Source organism: Mus caroli, unplaced genomic scaffold (genome assembly GCF_978045245.1).
Source record: "Mus caroli unplaced genomic scaffold, Mus_caroli_1 scaffold_3, whole genome shotgun sequence".
Classification (NCBI taxonomy): Eukaryota; Metazoa; Chordata; class Mammalia; order Rodentia; family Muridae; genus Mus; species Mus caroli.
In genome coordinates this window covers 49,009,784-49,027,076 of record NW_028227258.1, presented here as the reverse complement: position 1 = coordinate 49,027,076, position 17,293 = coordinate 49,009,784, and the positions used below count along the sequence as shown (strand labels likewise).

The following is a 17,293-nucleotide window of genomic DNA, read 5'->3' as shown; positions in this document are numbered from 1 at the left end:
ATAGTAGATCCCCACTTGTTATATCTGATTGGACTTTTACCCATAAACATCTTTTCTCTGAATGGACTCTTTGATGAAAGTCTATTGACAATGAAGCCTATAATCAACCAGTATACTCCTTTTCTCAAATTAACATCATCTTTAGCACAAATTTATTTTAAATTAAAGGCATTCAGTAAGAGTACTTCTATATTGAAAGTACAAACTCATTAAGTACTTAAGGCTATTGATGGGATTTTTATAAACACCTTGTTATTAATGACTGGAGCTAAGACATCCAATGGGAAGGGAAAGAATTAACATCAAAGATGTTATGGAAGGCAGGTTAATGACCAAAAGAACTCTTTAATATCATCTTAAGTAAGGTAACCCAGACCCAAAAAGATATGAATGACAGGAGCTTAGCATAATTGTACTCTGAGAGGATCCACCCAGCAGCAATGGAAACAGACACAGAGACTCACATCCAAACATTAGACAAAGGGCTTGGGAATCTTGCGGAAAAGAAGGATTGAGCAAAATGAAGAGAGTAGGGACTACACATGAAGACCAACAGGGTCAACTAACCTTGTCTATTGGGGGCTCAAGAGACTGAAACAAAGAAAAAGAATAGATAATACCTATCTCCCTACACACACACACACACACACACACACACACACACACACAGAGAGAGAGAGAGAGAGAGAGAGAGAGAGAGAGAGAGAGAGAGAGAGAGAGAGAGAGAGAGAGCAGATATACAGCTTGGTCTTCATCCAGGTCCCCAACAGATAGAGAATAGGCTGACCCTGCTCTGTTTTCTGTCTGTGGATTCCCTAACTGGACTACCATGTCTGGCCTCAGTGAGAGAGGATGCAGCTAGTTCTGTAGTGAATTGATGTATCAGGTAGGTTAATAACCAGGGTTCTTCCACCTTCTCAGTGGAGAGGGGGAGAAAGATGAAGGAGGGTATGTGTGAGGGGAGAGGTAAAGAGGGGAGGTTCTGTGATAAGTTTTAAAGTTAATAAATATTAATGAAAAATCTCAATCAAAAGAACTCAATCACAAAAGAACTCACACAATATGTACTCAATGATAAGTGGATATTAGCCCAGAAACTTAGAATACCCAAGATATAAGATACAATTTGTTAAACACATGAAACTCAAGAAGAACAAAGACCAAAGTGTGGACACTTTGCCCCTTCTTAGAATTGGGAACAAAACACCCATGGAAGGAGTTACAGAGACAAAGTTTGGAGCTGAGACAAAAGGATGGACCATCTAGAGACTGCCACACTCGGGGTTCCTTCCCATAATCAGCCCCCAAACGCTGACACCATTGCATACACTAGCAAGATTTGACTGAAAGGACCCTGATATAGCTGTCTCTTGTGAGGCTATGCTGGGGCCTAGTAAACACAGAAGTGGGTGCTCACAGTCAGCTATTGGATAGATCACAGGGGCCCCAATAGAGGAGCTAGAGAAAGTAACCAAGGAGCTAAAGGGATCTGCAACCCTATAGGTGGAACAACAATGTGAACTACCCAGTAGCCCCCAGAGCTTGTGTCTCTAGCTGCATATGAATCAGAAGATGGCCTAGTCGGCCATCATTGGAAAGAGAGGCCCATTGGTCTTGCAAACTTTATCTGCCTCAGTACAGGGGAACACCAGGGCCAAGAAGTGGGAGTGGGTGGGTGGGGGAGTTGGTGGGGGAGTGTGTGTGGGACTTTTGGGTTAGCATTGGAAATGTAAATGAAATAAATACCTAATTAAAAAAAGAACCCTTGCTATTTATACAGAGAATTTTAGAACTAGAAAAGTCATTCAAAGATTGTGTATCTCACACATTCTATTTTACTTACAAATGAAATAAGAGCTGCAAATGTTCAAAGACTTGTGAATGGTAATTACAATAGCTGTTGTTAGAGAGTTCTAAGATGTAAGTGCACTTGGAGTCTCAGTCCAATTATTTATGATAAAGTAGGTTTTGTCCTGGATGATGAATCCAGAGCCTCATGCATGTTAGGTAAGCAGTCTCTATCATTAAGCTACATCCCAAGGCTCAAACTAGGTGTTGCAATCATTTGAAATATCTATGTGCACTTAATAGTTAGAGCTTTAATAACATATAAGTGTGTGTGTGTGTGTGTGTGTGTGTATGTGTACTTACTTTCCATTACAGTTATTTCTTTTGCAGCAAATCCCATTGCCAATTTGATATTCATGGCATTTATATTACAAATATAATGTTTATGTTTGCAATGGTCAGACACTGGCAGAAGAGCAATATTGAGGTCTGAAAGCACTATTTTGGGAAAGCCAGTAGGAGATAAGCAATTGTTTTTTTTAAATATATTTTATTACATATTTTCCTCAATTACATTTCCAATGCTATCCCAAAAGTCCCCCATACCCTCCCCCCTCTCCCCCATTTCCTTACCCACCCATTCCCATTTTTTTTTTTTTTTTGGTCCTGGCGTTCCCCTGTACTGGGGCATATAAAGTTTGTGTGTCCAATGGGCCTCTCTTTCCAGTGATGGCCGACTAGGCCATCTTTTGATACATATGCAGCTAGAGTCAAGAGCTCCAGGGTACTGGTTAGTTCATATTGTTGTTCCACCTATAGGGTTGCAGGTCCCTTTAGCTCCTTGGGTACTTTCTCCAGCTCCTCCATTGGGAGCCCTGTGATCCATCCACTAGCTGACTGTGAGCATCCACTTCTGTGTTTGCTAGGCCCCGGCATAGTCTCACAAGAGACAGCTATGTCAGGGTCCTTTCAGCAAAATCTTGCTAGTATATGCAATGGTGTCAGCGTTTGGAAGCTGATTATGGGATGGATCCCTGGGTATGGCAGTCTCTAGATGGTCCATCCTTTCGTCACAGCTCCAATCTTTGTTTCTGTAACTCCTTCCATGGATGTTTAAAAACCACATAATTAGGACAAAATAGATAATTTTTGTGTGTATAATTTGTTAAACTGTGCTCCAAAGAATAGAGGAGGATCATGCCCAATTGGAATACTTCATGTTTAAAATTATAGAAATCAGTATATTGTAAGAGGTTGAAATAAATGTCTTTTAAATAAAATTTCAAAAAGAGTTTCCTAATTTTAGCAATTGGGCATTTCTCTCCTTCAAGGTATTACTAGCTCCATATTCACAACATTTTCTTTACAGTCTAAGGTTGTCTTTAGGATGCCTGATATTGTTGTTTCTCTGATCATCTTATCTTCTTAGGACTTGCAGGTAGATGGACTTGAAGTGATCTCAGTGAGTCAAGTGACCCAGACCGTGAAAAATGCCACATGCTCTCTTTCAATGTGGATTCCAGCTTTAAATCTTTAATCTAAATTGGAGTACTATAGTAACCAGAAAACTAGACAGGAAAAGTTAACCTGAAAAGAATTCAGTACAGGAAGTATGGAAGAAAAAAGGAAAATTATTTGGAGACGTTCTAAATGAGAAAGTGTGAGCAGGGAATTGGTGGGAATGGTTAACACTAAAGATCTAGGATATGCAAACCTGGTGGTTTGGAATGCCATCTAGTATGGGATACATTTCTTTGAGTTGTTGGTTTACAGTAAAGTTTCAAATAGATTGCCAACATTAAGAGGCTATTGCCTTAACCCTCAATCCACCAGAATATGTGAGGAAAACCCTTCTGTTGAAGACATCACATACATGTGTCACATGACACAGAGAAACCAGGCTGACATTAATGTGGATGATTCTCACATTGTGGATAGCTTTACTGTTACTAGAAGGCACTGTATAGACTTCTGAGGGAGAAATAATCTTACTGAGCTATGAATCTTATTAACCCATATATTAACAGTTTTCAATTGTCAACAAAGAGGTTTCATTTTTCAGGGTATAATGGTTTACTAGGAATTTACATCTGGTGATACTTGTCAGGAAGCATGGTATCAACTTGAAAACATATATAAGTTAAAAGATGTAGGCTGAACATTTGTTCAGGTGCTTCTCAGCCATTCGGTATTCCTCAGGTGAGAATTCTTTGTTTAGCTCTGAGCCCCATTTTTAATGGGGTTATTTGATTTTCTGAAGTCCACCTTCTTTTGTTCTTGATATGTATTGGATATTAGTCCCCTATCTGATTTAGGATAGGTAAAGATCCTTTCTCAATCTGTTGGTGGCCTTTTTGTCTTATTGATGGTGTCTTTTGCCTTGCAGAAGCTTTGCAATTTTATGAGGTCCTATTTGTTGATTCTTGATCTTACAGCACAAGCCATTGCTGTTCTATTCAGGAATTTTTCCCCTGTGCCCATATGTTTGAGGCTTTCCCCACTTTCTCTTCTATAAGTTTCACTATCTCTGGTTTTATGTGGAGTTCCTTGATCCACTTAGATTTGACCTTAGTATGAGGAGATAGGAATGGATCAATTCGCATTCTTCTACATGATAACAGCCAGTTGTGTCAGCACCATTTGTTAAAAATGCTGTCTTTTTTCCACTGGATGGTTTTAGCTCCCTTGTCAAAAATCAAGTGACCATAGGTGTGTGGGTTCATTTCTGGGTCTTCAATTCTATTCCATTGGTCTACTTGTCTGTCGCTATACCAGTACCATGAAGTCCTTAATTATCATGGAAATGCAAATCAAAACAACCCTGAGATTCCACCTCACAGTAGTCAGAATGGCTAAGATCAAAAATTCAGGTGACAGCAGATGCTGGCGAGGATGTAGAGAAAGAGGAACACTCCTCCTTTGTTGGTGGGATTACAAGCTGGTACAACCACTCTGGAAATCAGTATGGTGGTTCCTCAGAAAACTGGACCTAATACTACAGGAGGATCCAGCAATACCTCTCCTGGGCATATATCCAGAAGATGTTCCAACCGGTAAGAAAGACACATGTTCCACTATGTTCAGAGTGGCCTTATTTATAATAGCGAGAAGCTGGAAAAACCCAAATTCCCTCAAAAGAGGAATGGATACAGAAAATGTGGTACATTTATATAATGGAGTACTACTCAGCTATTAAAAAGAATGAGTTTATGAAATTCCTAGGCAAATGGATGGACCTGGAGGGCATCATCCTGAGTGAAGTAACCCAATCACAAAAGAACTCACATGATATGTACGCACTGATAAGTGGATATTAGCCCAGAAACTTAGGATACCCAAGATACAAGATACAATTTGCAAAACACATGAAACTCAAGAAGAAAGAAGACCAAAGTGTGAACACTTTGCCTCTTCTTAGAATTGGGAACAAAACACCCATGGAAGGAGTTACAGAGACAAAGTTTGGAGCTGAGACGAAAGGATGGACCATCTAGAGACTGCCACACTCGGGGTTCCATCACATAATCAGCCCCCAAACGCTGACACCATTGCATACACTTGCAAGATTTTGTTGAAACGACCCTGATATAGCTGTCTCTTGTGAGGTTATGCTGGGGCCTGGCAAACACAGAGTGGATGCTCACAGTCAGCTATTGGTTGGATCACAAGGCCCCCAGTGTAGGAGCTAGAAAAAGTACCCAAGGAGCTAAAGGGGTCTGCAACCCTATAGGTGAAACAACAATATGAACTAACCAGTACCCGCCGGAGTTCGTGTCTCTAGCTGTATATATATATACGAAGATGACATAGTTGGCCATCAGTGGAAAGAGAGGCCCATTGGTCTTGCAAACTTTATATGCCTCAGTACAGGGGAAAGCCAGGGCCAAGAAGTGGGAGCTGGGGGGAGCATAGTGGGGGGGAGGGTTTGGGGGACTTATGGTGTAGCATTGGAAATATAAATGAAGAAAATACCTAATTAATAAAAAATGAAAAAAAAAAGAAAATATGTAATAATAAATAAATAAGAAGTAGGCAATATGCAATGGAGATGGCTAAATTAGCAAACCATCATTGTGTAATCATGAAGATTTGAGGTGGAATCCTCAGGATCCAGTTGCATCCTTTGCTAATAACCCCATAGACAGGAAGTCAGGATCTCAGGAGCCTTGTTTATGTCTTGTCTTGTCTTGTCTTGTCTTGTCTTGTCTTGTCTTGTCTTGTCTTGTCTTGTCTCGTCTAGCCTCGTCTCATCTAGTCTCTCCTCTCCTCTCCTCTCCTCTCCTCTCCTCTCCTCTCCTCTCCTCTCCTCTCCTCTCCTCTCCTCTCCTCTCCTCTCCTCTCCTCTCCTCTCCTCTCCTCTCCTCTCCTCTTGTCCCCTCCCCTCCCCTTCTCTTCCCTTCTTTTTCTTTTCTCTTTTCCTTCCTTCCTTTCGTGTGTGTGTGTGTGTGTGTGTGTGTGTGTGTGTGTGTGTGTGTGTAAGTTTTGTTTGTTTTCTGATGCATGGTTTATCTTTGTAGCCCTGTATGTCCTGGAACTGACTGCATAGAAAAGGCTGGCCTCCCACTGAGAGGTCCTTCTTCATCTGTATCCTGAGTGCTGGGATAAGTATCATCACCCTCTGCATTAGGGCTGTGTTTTAATGTACAAATATAAATACCCATGGAAAATATAACACATATACCTTCTCTTTCACTCTCTCTTTTTCTGTTTTTCTATCTCTATATTTCTTTGTCTCTATCTTTTTATATCATTCTCTGTGTCTCTGTTACACACACACACACACACACACACACACAGAAAATTAGATATTGGAATGAGTTTTTTTTATTTTATTTTTAGGTTTTGGTTTTGGTTTTGTTTTTGAAAAGAAAGCCCATTTTAAGCTTGTTCTAATGTTACATTTTGCTACTGATCAATTTTAGCACACAAGTTGGGCATATAAATTACAGAATATCATTGAAATATTTTCTTTCAATTTATAAAAAAAAATCTGGATTGCAAACATCTCAGTGTTTATGTAGATTTATTTTAGGTTTTATTTCACATATATCATTAAAAATACCAAAATAAACTGATATGATTTAAATAAAAAAAAAGTCTGGCTTAATCTCCTACCATTGGGTGCATAATTTTCCTTATTATATTATACTCCCTGTCTCAGTAACTTGCATTAGACTTTTTGGCATTTTAAAGAGCGTGACTCTTTTAAAGGACTCTCTAGGTTTTTGTAGAAATGTAGTCTGAAGATTTACTAATGATTTTATTAAACTCATTGTTTTATAAGATTGACTAAAAGTCTTTAAATTCAGTCAGTTCTATGTTAAACCTGCATGTTTGCTTATCTCTATGAAATGATATCACTAATACATTTTCTCTACTTTTCTATTCTTTGATTTTATATATAAATATATAAATTTATCATTTTATATTAATATATATGTATGTGTATGAGTATGTGTATATGTATATGTGTGTGTATAAATATAAAATTTTAAATTGTTTCCAGGTTAATTACATGACCGTTTTGTTTTGTTTTGTTTTGTTTTGTTTTGTTTTGTTTTGTTTTGTTTTGTTGTTGTTTGTGGTTTTTTGGGACAGGACTTCTATATGTAGTTCTGGCTGTCCCAAAACTCACTTTGCAGACCAGGCTAGCCTCAAACTCAGAAATGTACATGACAGTGCCTCCCAAGTGCTAGGATTAAAGGTGTGTACCACCACTGCCAGACTATTATGTGGCCTTTTTCTTTTTTTTTTTCATCAAATAGCAAACTTACATGAGTATAGTTCATGGGAAAAGTTATCTCAGCCTCAGAAAGATTGTGAATATTCTTCTCTTCACTAGTGAATGTCTGTATCTAGGGCAATGAAAGAAGCAATGTTTCCACTTCGTTCTTTTGTCAACTGTGTGTATTAGCATCTTAGAAGCAGTAGAAGCATATTTCTGTAAATAGCTATGAATGCCTCTGCTGGATTAGAAATGTTTCATGTTAAATAGCAAAGCCTCTTTTTGTTTGCATCTTTAAAAACAAAACATCACATGCTTAAAAAAAGGAACAGCACAAGTACAAACTTCAGAAGTATCTGGGTAAATAATTGATGAATAATAAAACCCTTGTGGTTTAACCCAATGAAATTAACTACAAAGAAAAAGCCTCAGTTATCTCCAATGAGAATATATTGCCATTACCACTTCAAACTTGAGTTGCATCACATGAGCCTGAGATAATTGCTTATTGCCCAAGAGTTTATTGGTGTCTTTTTGCTTGCTGATAGATGTGATTTAAACAGCAGACGGCAAATCCATTGTTTAACTTCTATTTTTATCTAAATCAACTTCCCATGCCTCTTACAACTGCAGAAAACATGCAAGAATTCACTTAGATAAGATAGAGAAGTAATTCTGTCACTGAAATCATTAAACAGAAGATATTCTAAGGTATTTTGCCCAGAAAACACAAATTAAATACATATTGGAAAGTACGCTTAGCAGAATATCTTGAAAAGAATGCAACTCATTTCTACAGATAATTTATAATTGGCAAAGAAATTATTTTATTCTATAGTTTATTGGCAAGATTACATATTATCTATATATATCATATAATATATGTATACATGTGTATATATGATAATATATATGTATATGCATAAACATCTACATTTATGTTTTCATAAATCATGGCTCTTCACTATTTTGATTAAAATCCTTATTTACTATTTTATTTTGTTAAAGATTATGAAATATAAGACTAGTGCAATTAGAATTTCATCTTTATACAAATATTTATTTTTCAGATATTTTTAGGTAAACAATTAAATCTCATGAATTTTATTTTTTATTATTATCACAGGTTTCTATTGCTGTGACAAAAAAAAAAAAAAAAAACCTTGTGAGGAATGGTTTTCTTGGCTTACAGATTTGGAATGATGTCGGGACAGAGAGTAGAGGAAAGATCAAGGAGCCACAAACTTAAGTAGACACTAAGATGGAATGTTACTTAATGGTTCCTTCCCCATGCCTTGCTCAGTTTAATTTCTTATAAAACTTATGGAACATCAGCCAAGAATGGCAGCACCCACAACTTTCTAGACAATTAATCCTGTATCAATCAATGAAGAAAATTTCCCCATAATATTACTTAAAGACCAATCTTATGAAGACATTCCTTTAACTGGGGTTTCTGGCTTCTAGATTATCCTAGCTTGTGTCAAGTTTACAGAAAGTTTACAAATACAAATTAATAAAACCTAAATAATTTTTCCTGTCGAGTATTTTGAGTATCAAAGGAGAAACTGCATATAGAATAAACATAGATAAAGACTAGCATATATTAATCCTTCTAAACATTTAAATTATACAATGTGGTATTCTCCTTTATACTCTCTCAGGGAGAAAGTGTTTGTAAAGAAATAACAAGTGGAATTTCTAAGGTATTTTTGTACATATCTCGGAATTTTCTATGCATTCACAGTTGTCATCTTGTGTGGTGGAGAATTATGGTAGATAGAGACAAACTGGATGGGATGAGAAAACCATTGCTAGGGAACTAAGTTTAGTTCTCTTTAAAGATGTATGGTTTCATCTGGTTATATAGACCAGTGAGTAGGTATGCTGTTGTTGCTTTGCTTTTTCATAATTCAGTTTCTTTTGAGGAGAAAAACTGCAATTGATTAATCTAATATATTTGTGTTCTGTTTCCTTGTTTTTTCCATTAATTGAGTTTTATTCACTTCATCTGTCTCCATTCTCTAAGACCCCTCTCACAGCTTCACCTCTCCCTGCCCCCAGTTTTCCCTTTTCCTTCTCTTTTGAGATGGGGAAAAACCTTTGGTATCAACCCCACCCCTGCACATCAAGTGTCTGCAATACTAGGGATATCTTCTCCCTCTGAGGCCAGACAAGAAAGCCTAGTTAGGGGAACAGGAACCACAGACAGGCAATAGGTTCAAGGACAGACCCTGCTCCAGTTTTGGTGGGAACTACACGAAGACATGCACATCTAATACATATGTACAGGGGTGCTTAGGTCCAGCCCATGTTTGCTTTTTGATTGGTGGTTAGGTTTCTGGGAGCTATCAAGGGTCGAGATTATTTGACTCTTTTGGCCTTCCTCTGGAGTTCCCATCCTCTTTGCGTTCCTCAGTCCTTCCCTAAACTCTTCTACAAGACTCCCAGAGGCCCGTCTAAAATATGTGTGTGGGTCTCTGTATGTTTCCATCAGCTACTGGATGGATCCTCTCAGAAGGCAGTTACTACAGGATAGTAGTTTGAACTGGCATCTGTGATATCTTAGAGACTGTTAGATATCACCCTAGCCTCTTTGGCTTTTAAAGTCTCTATTGAGAACTCTGGTGTAATTCTAGTAAGTCTGCCTTTATGTGTTACTTAGCTTTTATCCCTTGAAGCTTTTAATAATCGTCCTTTGTTCTGTACATTTAGTTTTGTAATTATTATGTGGCATGACAATTTCCCATTCTGTTCCAATCTATTTGGTTTTCTGTAAGGTTCTTTTATAGTTATAGCCATTTTCTTTTCTTTTTCTTTTCTTTTCTTTCTTTTTCTTTTTCTTTTTTGCCATCTCATTCTTTAGTTTAGGAAATTTTCTTCTATGATTTTGTTGAAGATGTTTTCTTGGCCTTTCCTAGGTTTTCCATCTCCAGGATTGCCTCCATTAATTTTTCTTTACTGCTTCTATTTCTATTGTCATGTCTTTATTCAGTTCTTTCACATGTATGATTGTATTTTCCTATATTTCTTTATGTATGATTGTATTTTCCTATATTTCTTTATATTTATTCATTTCTTCTCTAAGGGCTTGTACATATTTGATTGTATTTCCTCAAGTTTTTAAAGAGATTTATTTACTTCCTCTTTAAAGGCCTCTATCATCTTTATAAGATTAGATTTAATGTCATTTCCTTGTGATTCTGGTGTGTTAGGGTATTCAGGGATTAATGTAGCAAGGTAGCTGTTTTCTGGTGGTGCCATATTGTCCCATCTTTTGTTAATTTTGTCCTTATGCTGATCGTTAACCATCTGTTTGTCTCTAGTGTTGGCAGTCCTGATAGTCACTAAAAAGTTCAGGTCTCTAGGGTTTTAGGTAGACCTGGTGGTACTCACTGATGTCAGCAAGCATCTGGGGTTGCAGGGAGAGATAGCTTTCCTTGGTGGTAGTAGACTTTCAGGGATGCAGCCAGAGCTGGGTAGGCCCTTATGAAGCAGGATGATGGTTGTTTTGTGTGGGAACAGACTTTTAGGGATGCAGTTTGAGTTTATGGTTCATGATGGTTGCAGGCCTCTGTTTTTGTCTTGGGCAACAGCAGTCCAGGGATACAGATGGAGTTGTGGCTCAGAATTAGAGTGCAAAGGGGGCTGGTCAGAGTACACTGTTACAGAGTTTACCCAGAGGGGACAGCAGTCAGAAGATGGAGCACCAAGTGACTAGAGTAGACCTCATAGCTGCTGGGCTAGCTAGGGACTAAACAAGCAAGAAATTTGGGGTTTTGGAAACTCACCTGGTTGTCCCCAACAGGAGCAGATACACAGGAATTCAAGCAGAACTTTGGCCTGGGAAATGGAGTGCAAAAAACATATGTCATTTACTTATTTTTCTTTTAAAATTTTGCATTATATCCCAATTGCTGCTCCCTCCTCTTCCTCCAGTACTACCTTTACAAATCCCCCATTACCCCTCCCTTTTCTCAGAGAAGGGGAAACCCCCTTGGTTAACTCCCTACCCTGATACATCTTGTCCATACAGGACCAAGGATATCCTCTCCTACTAAGGCCCAACCAAGCAGTGCAGATTGGAGGGGATCCAATGGCAGGCAACAGAGTAAGAGACAGCCAGCCCCCCTTCACTGCTCTAATTGCTAGGGAACCCACATCTGCTACAAATATGGGGGGTGGCTTGGTCCATGCCCTCCATTCTCTTCATTTGGTACTTCAATCTGTCAGCCCCTGCGGGCCCAGGATATTTGACTCTGTAGGTCTCCTTGTGTTGTGTTTGACCCCTCGGCCTTGCTCAGTTCTATCCCTCACTCTTCACTATACTCCCCAAGCTCTGTTTGATGTTTGTCTATGTTTCTCTGCATCTGTTGCCATCCACTGATTGAAGAATCTCAGGAGAAAGTTATGTTAGATTTCTGTCTGCAAGCATAGAAGAGTATCATTACTAGTGTCAGGGGTTGGCTCTATCCCATGGGATAAGTCTGAATCTGGGTTTGTCATAGGTGGGATGTTCCCTCAGTCTTGGTTCCATTTTTATTCCCTGTGTATCTTATACCAGTGGCTAGTTCTAAAAGGAATATTTAGATGTAAAATGAGTGATCAAGTTGGTGTGATGAACCTTTATTTAATTTGTAATAGAGTGGTAGGTATCTTCTCATCCATGTTCTGGACACCAGAAAAGAAGTCAAAGTATGTCAGGAAGTATTTTTTTTCCCACATAGAGCAGCATTCAGATTTGAGAATTACAGGAATCTAGTTGAGATGCACCAAAGCTAGAAGCCATGACAGAGGAATGTTTCAGGTCACATACTGTTGGGCCTCAGATGTGCCATGAGCTTCAGTAAAGGTCTCAAAAGTTGAGGCAGAGAGGAGAACGACACTTTGTCCAGAAAAGACTTTCTGAGCCTGAGAAACTTACTGGATCTCTTGCAGAAAAACAAGTAACTATATGAGCATGAAAGGATCCATTTTTCCTTGAATTACAGAACTTTATAAAAGCAAGGCAAATTATAGTAATATGTTTTAAATTCATGAATTTGGCCTCGTGCTTGTATGCAGCACTGGAGAACAACAATATTATATCAGTATACATTCTCTCTACCCTGCCTAAAATACATCAGCTTTCTATCTCTTTCTAGTAGTGAACTAGCATATACTCCCCATAGAAGCATGATATCAGGGCCAAAGTAAAAATGTGGGTATACCCAAAAATTTTCACAATCACAGTGACACAGTTAAATATGGAAGCAAATGGATAACTGATCCACAATAAAGACAAACACATGAAACTGACACATCATAAAGCACTAAACAAGAATTCCCATCAACTTGTGTAGCTATGACTACAAATACACAACCCAAGAACACAGATTAAGTGCTCTAGCAAGCACTGTTTCTTACTGGCATGCCTTTGCATCGATTCTATAAGTCTCCTGCTTATGTCTCACTTTTTTATTTTACTCACATTTTTATTTTCTATATTAACTAGCTAGGTGTCAAAGCATTAATTTCAAATATTTATTATATGCTTATATTGAGCCAAGCATATATATCGTATTATTTATTTGTTTTATGTTTGACTATAGAAAGCTTTTTCCTTTAATAAGAGAGATAACAAGGAGAATTAGTACATTCACAGGAATATTTATTGACAAAGTAAATGAAGATTAAGAAATCCCTAAGAAGAATGACACAATAATCTTTAAATCTGTCTTACTATTGAAAAAGAGACTGTGGTATTAATTCTTCTCCAAACATAGTTGTAACAATCAAAAGTCTTGTAAACTCTAGTATGAAACATTGTAATCCAGGAATAGCTAAGATAAATTAGCGACTAGCAGTGTGACATTACCAGCCCATGTTCTATTGGTTACCATCATTATTTTCCTAACATTGATGACTTAAATGACTCAGAAAATCAATTAAAGGCATATTAATATGAGATTTCAATTGCCTCTATTTTTATAAATCTATTTGTTACACATATTTTCTTTCCTTTTTTTTCTTTCCTTCTGGACTTCTTCCAAATGTCTGCCCAGGTTACTGTGTTCCATTATGGAAGGAGGAATTTTTACTGCTCATGTTTCTCACTTAAGCCTGGAATTATGAAATAGCCCATCTATGAACACTGAAATGAAACCTAGTCAGAAATTTTCCAGCAGAGCATGCTGGCTATATGAATGCAGGACAATTGTAAATTAGTATTTGACTAGGGAATTGTCTATATGTCAGACGGACATTATGTAATAGAAGTAAATGTACCTTGAAGCTAATTTGAATACTCCCTCAGCCCATCATCATTCTAGAGACAGCCAGGAATGGCTCTTAGCAAAACAAATGTGCTTTGGAGCCTAAGAATAACCAGCATAGCTCTTGAAGACAAATGAATTATATACACAGTAAAATCACCTACCTCGAGATCTTAAGATAGAAAAAGGTAAATGGAACCTGGCTAATAGCATTTATACTTCTCAGCCTGAGCAAGAGTGAATAACACTGAATCAGCTGAACAAAGTGCCCACCCTTTCTTTCTATTATTAAATGAGAAGGATTTTTGCTGTTGATTTTGTCTCAAGCTATAAGCATTCCCATCTTACTAAGGCTCTAAGCTTATACCACACTTTGCCTCCACTTCCCATGTAGTGCAGGAGAGTTATAAATTGTATCATGCATATTTTTAGGATCACATATAATCCAGCCACTTGCAGTTGTGCAGACATTAAATAACTGGTTGTGTTTCTTCAAAGTATTCATACTTAGACATAATATTATTACATGTGGTTTATTTGTGGGTTGGCTGGGGGAGGGCATGCTACTACCTATATATAGAGGACAGAAGACAACTTATCTGAATCAATTTCTTATGGCATGGGGTTCTTTTAGACATTGAACTCAGAATATCAGAGTTAGTGTCAGGCAAGTTTACCTGTTGATATATTTTAGTGTACCTAAAAATGATTTAAATTCCACAAATACTCATGCTACTTATTAGAACACAGATACTGAGTAACTGTGGTATACTCAGCGTTAAACAGGACATCTATGTTATCCCATTCCGTCCTCACATGGCCCAAGAAACATTGTGGGAAGGGGTGGAAAGAACTAAAGTTTAATGCAACTTCTTAATTCAGTTCTTTGCAAAATGTCCTAAGATCTTGCAGTGACATTCAGCAATCAGACTCCTGAAAAAAAAAAAATCTTCAGAGTTTTGTGAAAAATTCAAACGTGTAACTGTCTTGTTATCAAAAAATTGCTGTTCATTAATTATATACACTACTGTTTCTCAAATTATATTAGAAGCATAAGGAATTATTTTGCAGTGAATTTAAAATAGAAATAAAAGAGATTCATTGCACATCAATAATTCCAGTTTGATATCGCAAGTACTTTCTTCAACAGAATTTGGAAATGGAGCTCCATTGTCTAGCCACTGCTCTGTTAGCCTCCATTAGGCACACCTAACAAAGATCACCCAGACCTGCCAAAGAAGGATCAACCAGGTCCACTGATCAAGGAATATCTAGGTTTGCTATGCCAAGAACATCTGGGGCAAAGCTGCCCACCAGAGGCCTGAAGCACAAAGAACATCCAGATTAAATCAGTCTTTCTAACACTGCTATATACCAGGAATATCCAGAGACAACCAAATGGCTAAAAGCCAGTGTAAAAAAAAATCACACACACAAAAAGAGCTAAGGCAACATGGTACCTTCAGAGCAAAGCAATATTAGTAGAACCAAAGTCCAAGAAAATGACCTTAAATCCAACATTATAAAAATGATAGATCCCCTTAAGGAGGTGTTGAATAAATCCCACCAAAAATATAGGAAAATAAAACAAAAGAGGTAGAGGCCTTTAAAGAAAATAATTACTCAAACCGTCAAAGAAATATAGAAATAAAACAATTAAACAGATAAAGGAAATGAATAAAACTATTCAAGACCTGAAACTGGAAGTAGAAGCAATAAAGAAATCACAATCTGAGGGAATCCTGGAAATGGAAAGCCTATGGAAGGAAACAGGAACTATAAAAAGAGCATCATTCAAAGAAAATATTACATCTATAAAATTCATGACATAAAGCACCAAGGAAATCTGTGAAACTATGAAAAGACCTAACAAGAATAATTGGAAAAGAAGAAGGTAAAAAGTCCTAGCTACACCGACCAGAAAATATTTTCACCAAAATCAACAAAGAAAATTTCTGATCCCAAAGAAAGATGTCTAGAAGCATGCAACAAGCTTACAGAATGTGAATTAGATTGAAAGAGAAAAGAAAATTCTCTTGCAACATAATAATCAAAACACAAATATATAGAAGAAATAAAGAATATTAAAAAACACAAGAGATAAAAGCTAAGTAAAATACAAAGAACGACCTTTTAGATTTTCAACAGAGATTGTAAAAGCTAGAAGTGCCTGGACATAGGTCTTGCAGCCTCTAAGAAACCACAGATGGCAAAATAGAATACTATACCCAGCAAAATTCTCTATAGACATTGAAATAGCAAACAAGATATGCCAGACAAATCCAAATTTAAACAATAACTATGCACAAATCCAGCTCTACAGAAAATACTTGCAGGAAAACTGCAACCCAAGTTGATAAACTACACTCAAGAAAACACAGGAGATAAATAATACCACACCAGCAAAAACAAAATAAGGGAAACAGAACAAGGAAAACAAAACACATGTACAAATAGACACACAAATACATACGCACATACAGGAACACAGAACCACACTAAGAACACCAAAATCAAAATAACAGGAATTAACAATCATTGGTCATTAATATCTTTCAAAATTAATGAACTTAATTTCCAATGGTAATATAAGCTAACAGAACAAAATGGAATATAGCATCCTTCGTTCAGCTGCATACAATAAACACCTCAACAACAAAGATAGATATTACCTCAGAGTAAAGGGCTGGGAAGTAAAGATTTTTCAAGCAAACTATTCCAAAAAGCAAGTTAGACTAGCCATTCTAATATCTAATAAAACAGACTTTCAACCAAAATTTATCAAAAGAGATGGGGAAGGACACTTCATACATAACAAAGGAAAAATCCACCAAGAGAACAACACCTCAATTCTGAATATCTATACATCAAAAGCAAGGGCACCTACATTCATAAAAGAATCTTTACTAAGGCTTAAATCACACATGGAATCACACACATTAATAGAGGGAGATTTCAACACACTGCTCTCATCAATGGACAGATCATGGAGACAGAAACTAAACAGAAATAATAAAAGTAACCAAGGTTATGAATCACATGGATGTAACAGATAACTACAGAACTTTTCACCCAAACACATAAGAATATACCTTCTTATCAGCATCTCATGGAACCTTCTCCAAAATTGGCCATACTAGCAAATTAAAAGTACACATGAAAGCTGTAGAAAAAAAGAAGCTAAGCACACACAAGGAGAGTAGAAAGCAGGACATTATCAAACTCTGGGATGAAATCAATCTATTAGAAACAAAGAAAACAGTAAGAAGAATCAACAAAACCAAGAGCTGGTTCTTTGATGAAATCAACAGGATAGACAAATCCTTATCCAAACTATCTAATATTAGTTATTCAAATTAACAACATGAGAAATGAAAATGGAGACATAAAAGACACTTTGAACGTCCAAAGAATATTTAGGTCTTACTTCAAAAGCCTGTATGTCCTATACAAATTTAGAAAATCTAAATGAAAGGGATGATTTTCTAGATAGATATCACTTACCAAAACTAAATCAGATCAGGTA

The 17,293-nt window shown here is 37.1% G+C and overlaps 1 protein-coding gene across 2 annotated transcripts in view; it reads right to left on the bottom strand.

Moving 5' to 3' along the window:
• Positions 1–17,293, bottom strand: part of LOC115030620 (uncharacterized) — a 160,725-nt gene that overhangs the window by 49,165 nt on the left and 94,267 nt on the right. For both annotated transcript variants that reach the window (XR_003836211.2, XM_085835568.1), the window contains exon 3: positions 11,305–11,356. Coding sequence is in view for 1 of the 2 variants with exons in the window: in XM_085835568.1 (XP_085691694.1) it covers positions 11,305–11,356 (52 nt within the window). In the remaining variant the exon portion in view is untranslated. The remainder of the gene's footprint in view (positions 1–11,304; positions 11,357–17,293) is intronic.